Source organism: Struthio camelus, chromosome 1 (genome assembly GCF_040807025.1).
Source record: "Struthio camelus isolate bStrCam1 chromosome 1, bStrCam1.hap1, whole genome shotgun sequence".
Taxonomy (NCBI): domain Eukaryota; kingdom Metazoa; phylum Chordata; class Aves; order Struthioniformes; family Struthionidae; genus Struthio; species Struthio camelus.
In genome coordinates, this window is record NC_090942.1 from 211,281,597 (window position 1) to 211,298,128 (window position 16,532).

At 47.7% G+C, this 16,532-nt stretch overlaps 1 protein-coding gene across 2 annotated transcripts in view; it reads left to right on the forward strand.

The window, feature by feature from the left end:
• The first annotated feature begins 3,491 nt into the window (after positions 1 to 3,491).
• The window catches only part of MAML2 (mastermind like transcriptional coactivator 2), a 227,481-nt gene continuing 214,440 nt past the window's right edge, over positions 3,492 to 16,532 (forward strand). The window contains exon 1 of one of the 2 annotated variants that reach the window (XM_068930423.1): positions 3,492 to 3,668. In XM_068930423.1, the coding sequence (XP_068786524.1) occupies positions 3,603 to 3,668 (66 nt within the window). In that variant the 5' untranslated portion in view covers positions 3,492 to 3,602. Of the gene's footprint in view, positions 3,669 to 4,727; positions 5,196 to 16,532 lie in introns of those variants that run through there. The other variant, XM_068930422.1, reaches the window with a different exon arrangement.

Consider the following 16,532-nt stretch of genomic DNA (forward strand, 5'->3'; position numbering starts at 1 on the left):
ACAGTGTCAAGTGAAGGCTTCTCCTCTTTCCAAAAGCAGCTATTTCTAGTACTTCAGCAGGCAGTTACAGGCAATTCCCATGCTTAACTCTTCTAGTTTACTTTTATTTGAATAAATAAATGTCTGTAGTTTTATCCTTCTTTAAATCTTTCTGGATAAACAGAGTGGGTGTGTTAGCTAAACACATGTAAATGCGGTATCGCTCCCAGAGAAATATCAAGCACACAGCAAACACACTCTATAGTATAGAGTTACTGATTCTATTTGGAGCAGTACCTATCTCTAATCTGTATTTAGAGGTGAGACAAAAGAATATAAGAAAATATGATCTACCAGCCCAGGAAAAATATGAGAAGTATGTGGACTAGTACTTAAAAAAACTAATAATACCTCCCGCATTGGCTGTACTTCCTTGAATAGTTTATGTGAATTTTGGTATTTTTCTAGGCAATGAATTACATATATATATATATATATATATGAATATATATATTCATAAGATATATATATATATCATGATTATATATATATATATATATATATGTTGTTGTTTGTAAAATAGGATGTGGACAGTTTTTTTAGATCTCTGTAGAGTTCATATTCTTAATTCAAACACCGCTCTGTGTTCAAGGTTGTTTATTTTACACTTTGTACACAGTAGTAACGCGTAAGCTTTGTGTCCAAAATTTAAGACAAGAAAACTGACTCAGGTGTAGACAGACTTTACTCCAAAGTTAATTGATTTACCAGGCAAAGTGCACGGTATGTTCTAACAGCATGCTTTGCTGGGAATACCACAGGAAATAAATGTATTTATATCTCTAGTCATTCAAAATGGTTAAGAACCCTTACTGAAAACAAACCATGGGAATGACTGAAAATTCAAGGCCCTGGTTTGCAAAGCACTGTACAGCCTTGATATTAAGCATGTGCAGTTCCCATAGAGTTAATATAACTTTTATTTGATAGGTGATTTCTAATTGGAGATGAACTAAGCATGTGCCTAGATTTAAGCATGTGCTCAAGTCTGTTAGTGACAAAGGTTCACTACGATCTTTTTGTTCCATTTTTGGAAAGTTCGTAACACAACGGGACTTCTATGGTGAGAATTCCTGACTGTGAACCCAGCACAAGTAAGTGCTTTGCTGATCTGGAAGGGGCTGCTGACTTAAGAAACTTCGACCTTCAGCAGCAGTGGTGAATTCACACAGAAAAAAACCCCAAGGATGACAGTACACGTAAGATTACAGGGTGACTTCAAAAGGTCACAAATTAATGTCCACAGAGAAAAAAGTTACAAGTTTCCAGGACCCTTACATTATTATGTTACTGTTTTATCATGTGCATTTAGTATTGATACAAATCACAAGTGAGGTTAAGAACCTTTTACTTACGAGAAAACTGACAACCAGCTAGTCCAAAAATGATATTGGTGTCCAGGGGTGGGTAGCATTCAGCAGTTTTCTGGACAAAACTTAAAAAGCTGAAGGATGGATTTACTGTATTTCTGTCTCTGAAACACCAGGGGCAGTATTTGCTGTATATTGCACCGCCAGGGACTTGCCGTGGAGCTCCGCAACCAGCTGTCTCTAGCCCTGAAACTGATATCTTAAACCACAAAACATGAGAAGCTGTTTGGCAAAAGTGAATTTTAAAGATCTAAAGTTACAACTCAATTTTTTTGTTGTTGTTTTGAAAGATCATTCTCCGCCACAGAAGCTTGCGAGAGAGAATTCCTGCAGCTACCCGAGTATCTTTATGGGCAGCACCATTGCTTTTATATTCCCACAGCAAGTTTGAAATTCCCAGCAAAGATTTTATCTGAAATGCTCTTGCTTATTAGCCATGAGATTTGTGTTACTGCTACGTGTACGTTATGTGACTGACCCTCTTAAAAGCAGTAGGGATGTTGGAGCTGTAAAGAATGACTAAAAGCCCTAGAGAGGTCTGAAGCAAAGGTAACATTGTCTATTATTTTACAAACATAAAAATTTCCATTTTTTTCCAACTGTGCCAGCCCATTGTTCTCAACAGATGTACACTACTGTTATGTATCAAATAATAACCCACTCTTCCTCAGTTGTTCAAGGTTAAACAAAAAATCCCTTTTTCCTGTTAGCAATAATGCCTTCCTCTGAACATAGCACATCCACGAACCTGGGTTCAACAGACCTAGTCCCTTACTTAAGAATCAATGTCTTTGCAGGATCAAATGTAGGTCTGAATGTGCTGTAATCCAATGCTCACACAACCAGTTCTTGGAAACCCACGTGCATGTTTGTTGCAACATGAAGGAGAGGGGGATTATGCAAGAGAAGAGGGAGGATATTTCCCCTATGTCCAGCACTGCATATCTTTTATATATTTTATGGGTATTACAAATAACGTGTCACTTCTTCATTAGCGTTCAAAAGATTTGTGTGTATAACTTCGGAAGGTGATAAAAACACCGTAAAAAAAAAAGGGTTAGCATTAGTTCCTCCTCGTCCTCAGCTGCACGCTCCCGAGATGTTACTATGAAACATGCATACTATTCTGACTGGTCCCATAGCAGAACTAACGGAGAGGACGTAGCTTTGTATGCAGCCTTGTTTCGGGCTGTACACTCCCCAAGACCGTACGGATTTTACATCAAGGATATAGCCAGGCTCCATTTGCTTGGCTATTTCATTCCCAAGCTGGTATTTTGGAATTCAGGTAATACCGCTGTGGTAGCACAACACCTCATGTTGCTTTAATAAAGCCGATCAGATCCTATTTTTACATCCTCCTTCACAAGTTAGCTACAGCAAAACGCAAAACCTCACGACTGCCAGCTCCAGGCAAGGTTAGTCTCAGGCCAGATCTATCAGTTATTTGCCGCTGCTCTAAACGGAGGAGTCGGGCAAGAGAAGTCCTGAGACTCTGGCTTTCCTCGGAGGAACCGAAGTGCCGGCGCTACGTGACTTCCCCAGGACACCCAAGAAGCTCATGTCAGAGTCCAGAGCTCCCACATCCCAGGCCTGACCTCGGGTCGTGCATCGTCCCATGCATGCGAGCGCCCTCGAAAGCGCTGCTTGTTTTTACTACTGTCTATCCCAGAGAAATCCAGCCGGTAGAGGAGCTCGGAGCTGTGATTTATTTGAGAACTCCCTCGTACTTGCCTGAAGGTCTCGCCGCCGGGGGCGGAGGCAGAGCGGGCGGCTCGGCTCGGCTCGGCTCGGCTCGGCTCGGCTCGGCGGCGCACCGGCCGCGGCAGCCGCGGCGCGCTCCCAGCCCGGCACCCAGGTACCGAGCGGAGGAAGGGAAAGGGGATTTCCTTGGCTTCCTCCCATGCAAATACCTCCCGGCGAGCGGCGGCGGCGGCGGCCTGCCTCCCCTCCGCGGCCGCTGGGAGGCACCGCGCCTCGCCGCGGCCTCGCCGGCGCCGCGTCCCCGGCCGCGCGGTGACACCCGCCTCCCGCCCCCGCAGCGCCCCGCGCTCCGCTCCGCTCCGCGCCGCCCCGCTCCGCTCCGCACCGCTCCGCGCCGCCGCCCGCACCGAGGGGCACGGCCAGCGCCGGCGTCCGGCAGAGGAAGCGCCGACGCGCGACCCGCAGGCACCCAGCCCCGCCGGGGCGCGGATGGGATATACAAAAACACAAAGGAAAAGTGGCTGGACTGTTCTGGGTGCAAAATGCTGGAAGTTTGTAAGTGCAACTATCCGTTTGTAATTACTGTCTGAAGAGGGGCTGGCTTTTTTTTTTTTTTTTCCGTGCTTTTCTTGAAACTGTACTTGAAACTGTTCAGTATCTGGGAGCGTAAGGGAAAGTATGTTAAAGGAGTTCTTTGCCCGGGTTCGTAGCTTGCTGTTAATTACTAAGGGGGAAAATAAGCACTGAGAGCAATACGGATTTTACCCGGTGGCTGGATTAACTGAAGGCAAAGCATGGTCTGGAAGTCCACTGACTGACATTGTTCCCGACCGGGGGATCCGTCTCTTATTTTTAGAGGAACTACAATCTAGCAGCAGACAGTTGGAGACAGTAATAAACCGAGAAGAGCGGCCAGCAAAAGAGCGAGCGAGAGAAACGAGAAAGCACAAAGACTAAACTAACCCGAGCCGCCTCCTCCTCCTCCTCCTCCTCCTCCTCCACCCCCGGCCTCTTTATTCGCACATTTACTGAAGACTTAAAAAAAAAAAAAAAAAGCAGTCCACCAAACCTAAAAGATTTTGGGTTCGCCGGGGGGAGGGGGGGTTCAGGTCCGTGCCCCTGAGCGTGGCAACTCCTTCCCTTGCATAAATTTCCACCTCGAGGACTTCCCCCCCCATTCCACTCCCCCCCCCAACCCCGGCCCCGAAATAAAATCAATCAATAAACCTGCCAAGTCTCACTCACACTGCCGAGGGAGAGCTCCTCCGTCCAGGAGGACTCGCTCACCCCCTCCGCAGGCAGCGGCTCCCTCCTTTATTTTTGCCCACCCCCCCCCCCGCCCGGACTGACACCCCCCCCCCCCCCCCCGCGCAGCCCATGGCGGCGCGGACCTAGCGGCCGCCGGACGGCCCCTGCCCACCGCCCGGCCGCGGATCTGTCAGACTCCCCCGGCGCTGTCAGGGCCGACTGCCGCCGGAGGTGGTGGTGGTGGTGTTGGCGGGAGGGGGGGCGGCTGGCGCTGGGCTGGGGGCCAGGGGCGCCCCGCCGCTGCCCCGCTCCCTCCATGCGGCACTGAGCGCGGACGCCGCCGGGGCCAGCAGCGGCACCGCCAGCATGGGCGACACGGCGCCCCCCCAGCAGGCCGCGGGGCTGGGCGCCGGCCTGCTGGGCGGCGGCGGCGGCGGCGGCGGGGGGGGCGGCGGGGGGGGCCCGGCCGCCCCCCGCGTGCACAGCGCCATCGTGGAGCGGCTGCGGGCCCGCATCGCCGTGTGCCGCCAGCACCACCTCAGCTGCGAGGGGCGCTACGAGCGGGGCCGCGCCGAGAGCTCCGACCGCGAGCGGGAGAGCACCTTGCAGCTCCTGCACCTCGTGCAGCAGGGACAGGGCGCCCGGAAGAGCGGCAAGCACCCCAAGGGCGGCAGCGGACCGGCCCCCCCCGCCGCCGCCGCCCCCCCGCCGCCGCCGCCGCCGCCGGCCGCCGCGGCGCCCCCGGACTACCACCACCAGCACCAGCTGCTCGGCAACGGCGGCATCAACGGCGAGCAGCCGCCGGGGGAGCAGCGCGCCTCGGCCCTCCTGGCGGTGAGTCACAGCGCCCCCTGCCGGCGGGGAGGGGCGGGGGTGGGAGCGGCCGCCCGGGCGCGGCCTAGGCCGCCCTGGCGCCGCCCGTCGCCGTGGCCTCGGGCCGCGGGCCGGCGCCGAGGCAGGTGGCCTCCGTCCGACGAGGCTTTCGGGGGCCGCCGTCACGCCCCCCTCCTCCCCGCCATTTGCCGCCTTCAGAGCGCGGCCGTGCCGCCGCCGGCGCAAAGGCCCGACGGGGGGCGAGCGCCGGTGGCCGGCGCGCCTGGGAGGAGGGGAGCAAAAGCGACGTTTAAAGCGTTTCCAGGCGTTAAAACCGTCCTCGGCGTTTGCTCGTGTCGTTGGGGGCTTCCGACAGCGCGAGGCTGCCCGAGCAGCTGTGGCGAGCCTAGGCAAGGGTTGGCGCCGGCGTCCCTTGAAGCGGGTCAGCGTTTGTGCGCCCGGCAGGCGGCGAGGGCCTGCGCCGGTCTGCCTCTGCGCCCTAAGGATCAGCAAACCCAGGGGTCCCTGGGCCCGTGCAGTAACGCCTAGCGGGACGGCTCTGCCTCGCGCCTGCTGCCCGCAGCACGGACTCGGCCCGCCAGGGTTTATTCCTTCCTGCTGCCCGCAGCACGGACTCGGCCCGCCAGGGTTTATTCCTTACTGCCGCCCCGTGTGTTTCCTGGAGCCAACTTACCGGAGTTTTCCAGATACCGCCACTGTGTAAATGATAGGTTGACCTTTTTCAGCTGGAAATTGCTCTGACCACGTCGAAGAGGCGAAGCTTTGCCTCTCATTACTTTATTACGAGCAGTCCGTGTACCGCGCTGTCGAAGCGTTTGTTACGCTGCTTTTCCTTCCAGCTCTTTAAGTCTCGAAACACATGCAACGTATTAGGAAGAATGACTGCATCCCCGATAGCCCGTCACTCGAACGGCTGAAAATAGATCCCCCCCACCCCCGCCGCCCCAAACATATACTAATCTTTATTAATGCTTGATTTATTCTAAAATGGGACCTTTGTGGTTGTTGCTCTCTTCTTACACTGGAATTCGCTTCAGTGCGTGGATCTAAGTTTGGGGCTGCATTACTCAGCATCGTATGTGAGGGTGATGATGTAAGCGTTAATGCGATAACATTGTGTCCAAAGGGAGTTTAGACGCTTCGACCTGACTCAGTGTTCAGATTAAATCTCTCTGTGTTTCTCATCGCAATCAAGAAAGGCATTATCTTATTTTTCCAGTGTGCATTAATGAAAGGTTTTGTACTTGTCTTGAAAGAAAAAAAAAAAAGGCTTTTGCATAGTAATAGTCATCCCAGAAAACTTCACTTTCTAAAATCTCCAAACAGGCCTGTGGGGGGGTGGGGGTTTTTTTGTTTGTTTTTGTTTTTTTACTAGTTGTTACTATTATTATGAAATAGCTGGAGGCAGCTGTTTGAAAGTGCTAAATGAAACAGCTCCAAATAAAATATTAAAAGATTTCCATCTCTGAAACGCAGAGAGCTCGTCCTTGTTTCTGAAATAATGTAAAAGACTGTTAACCTGCTCTTTGCTGGAAGATGCCATGCATGGCTTTAATTCCACGCTGCATGTTGTGTTACCTGCCCAAATAACTCTGAACGTATGTGCCTTTGACGAGAGAGAGCTCTGAGAGAGAGCCCTGCTTTCTGCATGCTGGCATTCGGTAGTCCTGCTGACAAGGTACATGACTTCACTGAGCATGACGTCTGGAGCCCTGAACCATATTTTGACACTGAAGAAATAAATGCTGGCTCATGAAGCAGTATTGTTGTAATTGTATCACTGTACATCACTGATCCTCCCACTCTGTGCTTGACACAGGCATCCTTCATTTGCTGCTTTGGTAGGACTGCCTAATTAAGGCACGGAGAAAGGCATCAGTTCAAAGTCGCGGCTCTGTGTAGTGGAAGAACATGTTCCCCTTATCAGTCGCTCTTTAGATCATTATTGCAAATATTAAAAATGAAAAAAAACATACCACACAGTGTCTGAGGCGGTAGAATTCAGATGGTGGAGAGTCATGTGCACAACGTTTTGGTCCCACTCTTTAAAATGCAGAGAACAATGATGGTCTACAAAATAATGGGGTCTTGCTGTAGTTCCAGCCATAGCTGGAGGAGAAATTTGCTCCACCGGTTGCTGTGAGGATGAAAGAGTAAGGACAAGGCAGAGCAAGCCTGTTGTCCTGTGCATTAGAAAGCGATGGGGAGGAGAGCCATCTCCAAGGCAGCAGAACTAGTGCTCTGTGGGGCTTTTCCCAAGAGCAAATCCAGTGGAAGCCTTATTTGCGCCGACATTTATTGCCCTTTTAGCAGATGGCAGATGTGAGGTATGTAGGGACTCGGAACGAGGCACAGTTCTGAGCTTCAGTTGTGGGAGGTACAGCTCTGGCACAAGGAAGGACAAGGCAGGAGCGTTTCTGCGAGTCTTGCACCGAATATGTGAGATTCGACCCGTCTCTGACTCCACCGGGGGATTGTAAAGCTCCATCTGCCTTGCTGTAGCTTCACCAGTTTAGAAAAACTCCGTACAGATAAGAGTGAAGACAGTCCTAACTCTCTTTGGGGTGTTCTGGCTCTCAGGATGCTCTCTGTTTTGCAAAACCCAGGCTTGTCCCCATGTTTCCTCTCCTGCAAATAGCTGGGTCCTTTCCTTTGCTTTGTGATCTACACTTGTTACAAGTATGTCCGCCACATTTAGTAGCATCGGATAGATCATTCACACAGTGGGATTCAAGAATAAATATTTGGCACTGAATAGCATTCGAAACAACGTTCACTTGAAAATAGCGAAGAGCTTAAAGTGATACTCTGACGTTGTTGATACTGTTATTTGATAATTACCTGTTCCCACTTGATGGTTTAGAACTGAAGAGTTGTCGGAAGAGAGAGTTTTTAGTGGGATTTGGTTTGGGCTTAATTTGGCAGCAGCACTTTCTAACTGGAGAATGGAGACCAGCTTTGTTAGCTGGACCAGTGGACGTGGATGCAACTGTAGGAGAAATTTCTTCCTCAGCACAGTGCTAGGAAAGCTTTTTTACTCTCTTGTCTTCTTACCTGCGTTTCCCAAGAGCTGACATTTGTTTATTTACTTTTTTTCGTTACTTTTGTGGAGCAGAGTGGAACAGCTAAATTATTCAGGCGTTCTTTTATACATACATATACACATATATGTATATGTATGCCCTCCAGCACTTAGCTGTTTATATTGTTGATGTTATATGTAAACAGTTAGCTCTGGAGGGCATTCCTCGATGACTTAAACATCGAGCTTGTAATACCAAAATTCTTGCACTGCAGTTTCAAATCCCTGGTTGGCTGATTCATTCCTTCGTTCTTCTGACATAGGCTGAATACCGTCCATTTTGCTCTGTGGGGCTCTCTGTTTCATGGGCATTACTGCGTTATTCTGCTCTGGCTTTTTCATTGCCACCGTCAATGTGGTGGCTGATGTCTTCCTAGGAGCGTGTTAAGTGACATGTGTCATCAGTCATAGGTGACTCATTCTCCTTCCACTTGTCTAGGCAGAAGCTGCACTGAATTTATCATTATAAGGATGGTCATTATTTTTTGTACTTAGAAGAGTGACTGTAAAATGGGCCTGCTCCTCAGTTGTATTCTACAAACAGGTGAAAATGAAAAGGGAAAAAGGCCTCATAAAGACGATATAACTAAGGAAGAGGGAAATGGGTTAATGCCTCCTACCCTCCTAACTTCTTATCTACATAAGTACAATGTGCTTGTCCCAGTTCCCCGAGGACATCACTAGAAGACAACAGAATTGCTTGGCTGGTGCTAAGAGCCAAGTTTGGCTTGTAAAACCTTGAAGGTGGTTATTTTGCGCAGAGATCTTCTAAATGAACATGGCAGCCCTGGCTTTGTTTTCTAATAACTTTTTTTATGAACCACACTATACTTGCTGAGGTTTGGCCTGCCCTGTGTGAACATTAAAGATCCTCAAGTATTTTAAGTATTTTAAAAATAATAGTTTCACCACAGTATCTCTGGCCTAAATTTACATTTCCTCCGTCTCCCAAACTCTTTGCCTTGTTTGCTCGTTGGCTGCCAGGGTACACTGCAGAAGTAGCTGCGTTTTTCTGGTCCTGAACGTATGTAACTTTAGGAAGCTCTTTGAAGCGAACAGGACAAGGCTACCAGCTATGGGGTGAAGTGATGCTGCGGTGCAGTGAACAAGGGTGGATTAAAGATGCTAAGCTGGGACGGGATCTTTTGACTGGCGAAGTCTGGTGCCAAAGCAATGAGAGGTCCTGCTTGTGAGGTGGAGGACCGCTGCCCACTCCTTCTGTTTCTACAGGAGCGAAGCTGGGTCCTGATAAAGACAATTTGTGTAACTGAGTTGGATAAATGCACATTCCCTTTTTGGGTAGAAAAGCTTTGATTTGCTGTCAAGGGCCCTTTGGCCTGCTGGGAGCTGTTTGGTTAGGAGGGAACTGGGCACCATTTAAAATCTTAATTCCCCTTGGCTGTGAGAATGTTCTCTAAACCAAAATTGAGAAGAGTCCATAGAAGCTGCATAAAAGGTATTTTTAATGAAGAGTTCAGCAAGTGTACTTGCTAAACGTCTGCTAGTCAAGGAACCCTTGCAGTTGTAGTTCTCCCGTCAAATCACTTGACTCCTCTGAAGCTTTTAAACCTCTGGATATATTTATTGAAAGTCTCCTCTATTCTGAAACAGTTTAACGGACTGTTTCCAGCTCCAAAGTTTCTGTAGGTAGGAAGCAGCGGAACAGTTTGTTTGCCTGGAGCTGACACACTCTCTGAGGCTGACCCTTTGGTTCCGTAACTTCCCAACTATTATAGCGTGTCCTCGGATATGGCTTTCACATCCTCTGCAGTACTCAGCTGAGTGCCTTGTGTGTAGCACCAGGACAAAGGAGAGTGACACAGCTTCTGTTTCTTCTGTGCTGAGAAGTGTGACTCCAGCAAAAATTTTAGCTGCTTTGTGGGGAAATCTGAACCTTAGAAAGATATATCTGAGTCAGAGAAGCTGCTTTGCCGAAACTTTGACTTCTTTCAGTATTATTACTTCTCCCCTCTCAGTCCGCCCTCCCCCCAATAATGCCTGCAGAAGGAGTTTGTGTTGTTAAGTTAGATTACAATGACCAAAAAAAAAAAACCCCAAGAACTAGGTTAATTGATTAGCTTCTTAAGAAAGACTGTAACCTGTCTCTTCTCCTCTTCCTAACTGCTGGCAACAATCTTTTCTACCAACATATCATCATCTCTGGAGGCCACTGTAGCCTGTCTTTCTTGTCAGTCTGTTGACTTATAAAAATGAAACTTCACCCACATCTAATTACTGGAAAAGAAAGGGTCCGTCCTTGTCCCTTTGACGCCTTTGGGAGGGGTAATGTCTCCAGTGCCCCTTTTATACTGCACCTCAGATTTCTTCTTTGATGGAATTTAGAATTATTTATCCAGCAGAGGAGCTGGCAGCTGGCAGCCTGCTCCAGCTGACAGAGCTCTGGGATGCAGGTCCTCTTCTCAGCTCTGCTAGTAAGCTTCTGCGTGACCTCGACCGTGTCCCCTGCGGTGCCTCTATTTCCCTTCTGTGCTATATCAAACTTTTCAGGCAGCACCATCTCAGTGCCTAGCACATAGGATCCTGGTCTCGGCTGAGGGCTCAGCTCATGGTAATGACTTTACACTCTCCCTGCTGTGGAATTCAGGAAGGCGATTAATATTTGACAGGGCACACAATCTTTTACACTGTACGTGGAAGAGCTTTAGCCTTGTGGCCTCTGTAAAGAGAAGCAAAGGGACAAGATCCTTGCTCTTTGTCCTTCCTTTAGCATCCACAAGTTGGGGTTCCCCCTATAGGACTCCCCAGTGACAGCACTCCCAGCAGCAGTAGCGTGAAGCTGACGGGATTCAGGACAGGTCAATACTTTCCACGGGTCTGAATGAGTGGCTGTAAACCTGACAAAGATCTTGCCCGTTTCATGGTGCTACAGTTTAGAACAGCCCTGAGCAGTGAAAGAAGCAGCGGTCTTGGCTGCAGTCTCAGAAAAGGAGTTGGCGCCAGCTGAGATTTGGATCACTTTTTTAACTTAACAGTATTAAGAGACAATTGTTTCATGTTTTCTCAGATGAAAGCATAAACTGTTTATGTCCTAGATTTCCCATGAAATGTTTCCCATAGCCTCTTGAGAACCAACACGTGAATTTGTCATACCGTGTCAAACTCTTCCAAAGTATTATTAGATGCTCAATCTATAATTGTACTGAAGTGCCAACACTAATACATAACACAAAATACCTGCAACTCTTAAGCAAAAGTTCTTGGATGAGCGCACTGCAAACCAAAGCCTAAGTGTTCCTACTCTGACTCTAGGATCTATTCAGCAAATTACCACTGTTATTTCACTTCCATAAACCTCAGTTTCCTCTATGAAAAATGCTATTTATCACCTTTGTAAAGTGCATTGAGATCTGGTGGAGTTTTATGGCTTAGAAGCCAGATTCATTATTGATGGAGCCTAAGGCAGGATATTTAAAAGTTTGTTTTGGCAAAGCTGCAGGCAACGTATATGAGTAGATGGATTCTTCTTGTTTGACTTCTGTGTTTGGAGCTTTTGAAGTGCACTCAAACCACCTTTTCAGCCTTTGTCCCACAGGTATGAATGCTGGAATTATAAACCCAAATGAGTCTTTCACATAATCACATGACTCCCAGAGCTGTGGCTTTATGTGAAGCACCATATAGCCCAAGATTCACAATAAAAGTGTAGGAGGTGGCAGTGCCTCTTATTTTGCTGGCCCTTCTTTTCAGAACAGAAAAGCTGCTCCCAACTTTTCAGTCATAACCATAAATGTATGTTTCATATTTTCTTGCTTCACTCGTTCTTCATTCTCATTAGTTTTGACTCAGATTAGTCTCCTGGTTAAGTCGGATGTAGCTGAGCGCTGCACGTGCTTGATGCTCCAGCAAACTGGGAACACGAGTGGGACAGGAACTGAGAGCGCATACCCTCGTCATTTGCTCTCTGGTGAGGCTGCAGCTGCATGCCCAGCGGTAGCAGGTGGGAGCCACTTTGTCCTGCATGTGTTTCTTTCCATTTGCTGAGATGACTATGCTGTAGTAACAGAGGGAGGTCCGTGCCTACGGCTCGAGGTGGGAGGGACACTCAGAAATAGCTCTTGATTAAATAACTTACACAAACACACAATTCCAATGCACTCATTGAAAGATTGTTAATACATATTTTTGTTTAATTGGCAGTAAATAATGCCCGTGGGTTAACATACACACGTTCCCATTTCTCTGAAGAAATTCCTTTTATTCAGAAAAGGCTCCTGGAGCTATTTTTATCTGTGTCACTCAGTCATCCTTCTGATGTGCTTTGAAACCTAGCTCAATCGAGGTGCAGAGAAATTAGCACCAATTGGAAATCGGCATGAAAGTACTTCTGACACAGTGGGGAAGCAGATCTTGCAAAGCCGTTTACCTGCTGCTGTAGCCTGATGCTTATGATTGCTACAGATCAGGAATCTGGCTGTAAACCCCGGTAAGATCTTAGCCTAGCAGATGAAACCCCCAAGAAGGTTCATCGTGGCTGCTCTGTTTTGAAACAAAACATGCTATTGTGCAGCAGTCATCTCTGTGGTACCCTGGCTTTGCAGGCGCCTCCCTGGGGTAGGTGTTACACAAACACCCACTGAGAACCGTGCCCTTCCCTGCATACCTTAGGGCCTCGAGAGACAAGATAGACAAAGAATGGAAGGAGGAACAGAAGCACAGAAAGGTCAAGTGTCTTGCCCAAGGTCAAACAGCAGGTCAGTGGCAGAGCTGGGAACAGAGCCCAGATTTCCTGACTCCTAGTCCAGCACTCTATTAATCATCTCTTTGCTTTGTGTTCTGTGGCCTGTTACTGTCCATAGGAAATGTGAGGAAGACTTTCCGACAGCTTCGGAGTTACTTCTTAGTTTTGGAAACTGCTGATCATCAACGCACTATTGAGATAAAGAGGTCATGTACTGGACATATGCACTAGGGGATTCAGAGCTAAGGTGCTCTAGGCATCAGTTTCGCCTCAGGACACTGACAAGCCATATTTAATAATCTCAAGAGATTTTTCTAACTTAGATTTTGTTAAAGTCTTTTTCCCGTACATTGTTTACAAAATGGCTTGTTTTTATAGAGTTACTCATCATAGCTGAACTCCTACATTGGTACTTACCCTGTAAATTATTTTTTCCTTGAAAACAAGCTACAACAGTTGTTTAGTTAGTGGAGCTTTTCTTCTTCACGGAACTTACCAATGAACTAATCAAACAGTAAGAAAAGCAGAGAGTCAACAGTTAGGAGGCACTTTCTTATTTATTTTCGTTCCTCACCATACGATGTATTCAGCTTTCAAAGCCTTTGACTGGAATTATCTTGATCACAAAGTTAATTATACCTGTGAAGGTTTTTTTTTTTTTTTTTCTCCCAAAAATTTTGACTTGAGGCAAAACTCTGGCTACTGCGGTAATGACTTACAAGAGTCTCCTGTAAACAATAGTATAATCACTTTCTTATAGTCATGGCAACAGTGTTTAAGCAGTGAGCTTACTGAACACAATGTGCGCCGTCCCTACTGAATAGCTGTTGCAGCTCTGAAGTGTGTGCTGCTCATTTTCAGAGGACTCGGGGATATAAATTATTCAGCAAAACAACACTCCTTCGGAAAGTATCTTTGAAATTGGTGTATTTTGTACCAGCTAAAGAAGGATGCTTATCTATGCTGATAAGGCTGTGTTAAATTACTGCACTACAGTGTGCTCTCTGGGCCTGATCCAGCCCCCTGAACTCAGGGGTGCCCGTATAAACCCTGCCAGAATTGTGCTGCCTATCGGCAGGGCCGTGGTAATGGCCCTGGTAACGTTTGCCATCATCACATCCCTAAGGCGGAGGGCAAAATGGTTCAGGAGAACGTGCGCTATATACAGGCCGTGAGAGGTGGTGCCTAGGTGCAGATGCAGGAATTTATTTTAGCGAACAAGGGGCTCATTCCAGCACGGCTGATCCCATCCTTGGCACAGAGGATCACTTGGATTCCTGCTCAGTGGTTTGGGGAGGAACCTCAAAGAGTGGATGGCTTCACAGGAAGCTTCAGAGATGAACCCCAAGCCAAGGAGTTGTCTCTGACTTTTCTGTTTTATTCTTTGCAGCTCTCATTCAAATAACTAGACCTGGAGGAAAGACCTTGTTGGCAACAGTTGTTGCTTTGGGATGAGTCATTCCGCCAGATTTCAGAAATGCCACCCCAGTGACAGTTGGCAAAAATGCTGCATGGGCTGTTCAGTTTGTGTTTTTCACTTTGGAAAATCAGATCATTTATTTAGGATTCTGTTGCTTTAGAAACCATCTTTAGACACTCCAATTTCCTTTCCTTCTCTTTCTTCCCCTTCCCCTTCCCCTTGCCCCTTTCCCCTTCCCCTCTTCTTTCCACACTGCTAAGGTATCTCAGCATTTGAGCTTTCAAAATCTTGATTCTGATCGGATCGAACACTCCTGAAACAGTCTTTTGCAAATACTCTGGACATGGCATTGTGGAACCTTGGCCTAACACAGGATCAAGGACTTTATTTCTGGAGATCATGCTAGTTTGAGTCAATTATTTTGCTTTCCAAAGACTTGCATTCACTTTGCTACTCTGAAAGCTTTTGATTCCAGATCCTTCAAAGCTAGATACGCTTGGTCTTCAACATGGGGCTGCTTACCTCTATGGCCCAGTTCCCGGAAACAGTTCTGCATGTGCTTAATTGTGCACACATGGGTAATCACACTGAAATCAAGATGTGTAGAATTAAGCAAGTCTAGAAGTATTTGCAGGTTTTGGTCTTTGTTCAACAAACAGGCCTTAGGCTGGCTGAAGCCCACTGCTCACGACAAAAAGAAAGTGAATTCCAAAATAAGTAGCATATTAATTACCAATTGACTTATTTTCTTAGCACAGTTAATTCTGTGCTTTTAAAAACGACTTTCCCTTTTTTCTGCAAATCCAATTGCCCTTCCTTTCACACTCATTTTTCCTCCTCACTGCTTAACTCCCAGCAGACCTGAGCTGCCAGCCACATGATCCGTTTTCATAATGAGTTGAGTTCCTGTGTTTCTTTTTTCCTACCAACTTTGTGTATTACCATTATGGTTCCTCGGACAGATTTTGGCCTGCCTTTAAGGAGAAAGAGAGTCACAGTGTTTCAGACCTTCATTTCCAAGTGCAGTATTAAATATAATCCTTATAATTATAGCACTGCCACTTGGACCACTGTAGTTCAGGCTATGTCAATATGCCATCAAAAGCTCTCTTTTTCAGGAGCTGGAACTCAGTCATGTTGATTGAATTGAAATTTGATGGCCAGCAGCTGCAAACACACTCGGTCCCCATCCCCCCCCCCGCCTCCCTGCTTTTTTCTCTTTTACCACAAAATCCCCTCGCTTGCCTTCGAAGTCGTGGATTTACAGAGCAGAGAAAATGGCCAATTCCAGGCTACTTTTTTCTCCTCTTTCGGGTACGTCTCGCCGGTGCTTCGAGGGGGCCCGGCAGCAGCCTGCGGGCGCAGTCTGCGACGAGCACAGGCTGTTCCTGGGGGCGCAGCCGGCGGCGCGGTGGGAGACCGTCCCCGGACCGCGCCGGACCCCCGGAGCCGCAGCGCGCCGCCGCCAAGGAAGCCGACGGACGCGCCGCGGTTGCCCTCGTGGGCTCTCGTGTGAACGGGGCCGGGAGCGCGGCGCTCCTCCCGTGGCCTCGGTCAGTCGCCGTACAGACCTCGCTATTCACGTGAGCGGCGGCGTCAGGAGCGGGGTAGTTCCCAGCAGCAGTTTGTACTGAAGGCTTAACACACGGTTTTTTTAGCCCTTGGGGAATGAGGAGGGAAAAAAAAAAAAGCTTTGAATTAAAAAAAAAAAAATTGGCATCCAGCAGTTGTATAATACAATCCCATCGTTTTTGGTACTCAAAAAACAACAAAAAACCCCAGCATTCATAACCTGAGATATTTGCGTTTTTAAAAGTGCCACTTGCCAGTACACAGTAACTACTTTTCATAAGGCCTTTTAGTCCTTGTATTTACAGGTGGACCAGAATAGCTCAGCAGAAGTTAATCCAGTCCATTGAATAAACAGTATGTGCTTTTCTATATATACCACCCATATGTAAGGCCTTTGCCATACATATGTACCGCACACAATGCATCTGAGGGGCCCTGTCAGAGCCAGGACAGCTAATGAAGTCAATAACTCCCTCTCTGTACACATCCCTGGATATGCTGTTCATGCTGTCCAGCCCATGAAGGGTAACTACGCATTTGCCTGACTGGTGCGTTGAAATGGCT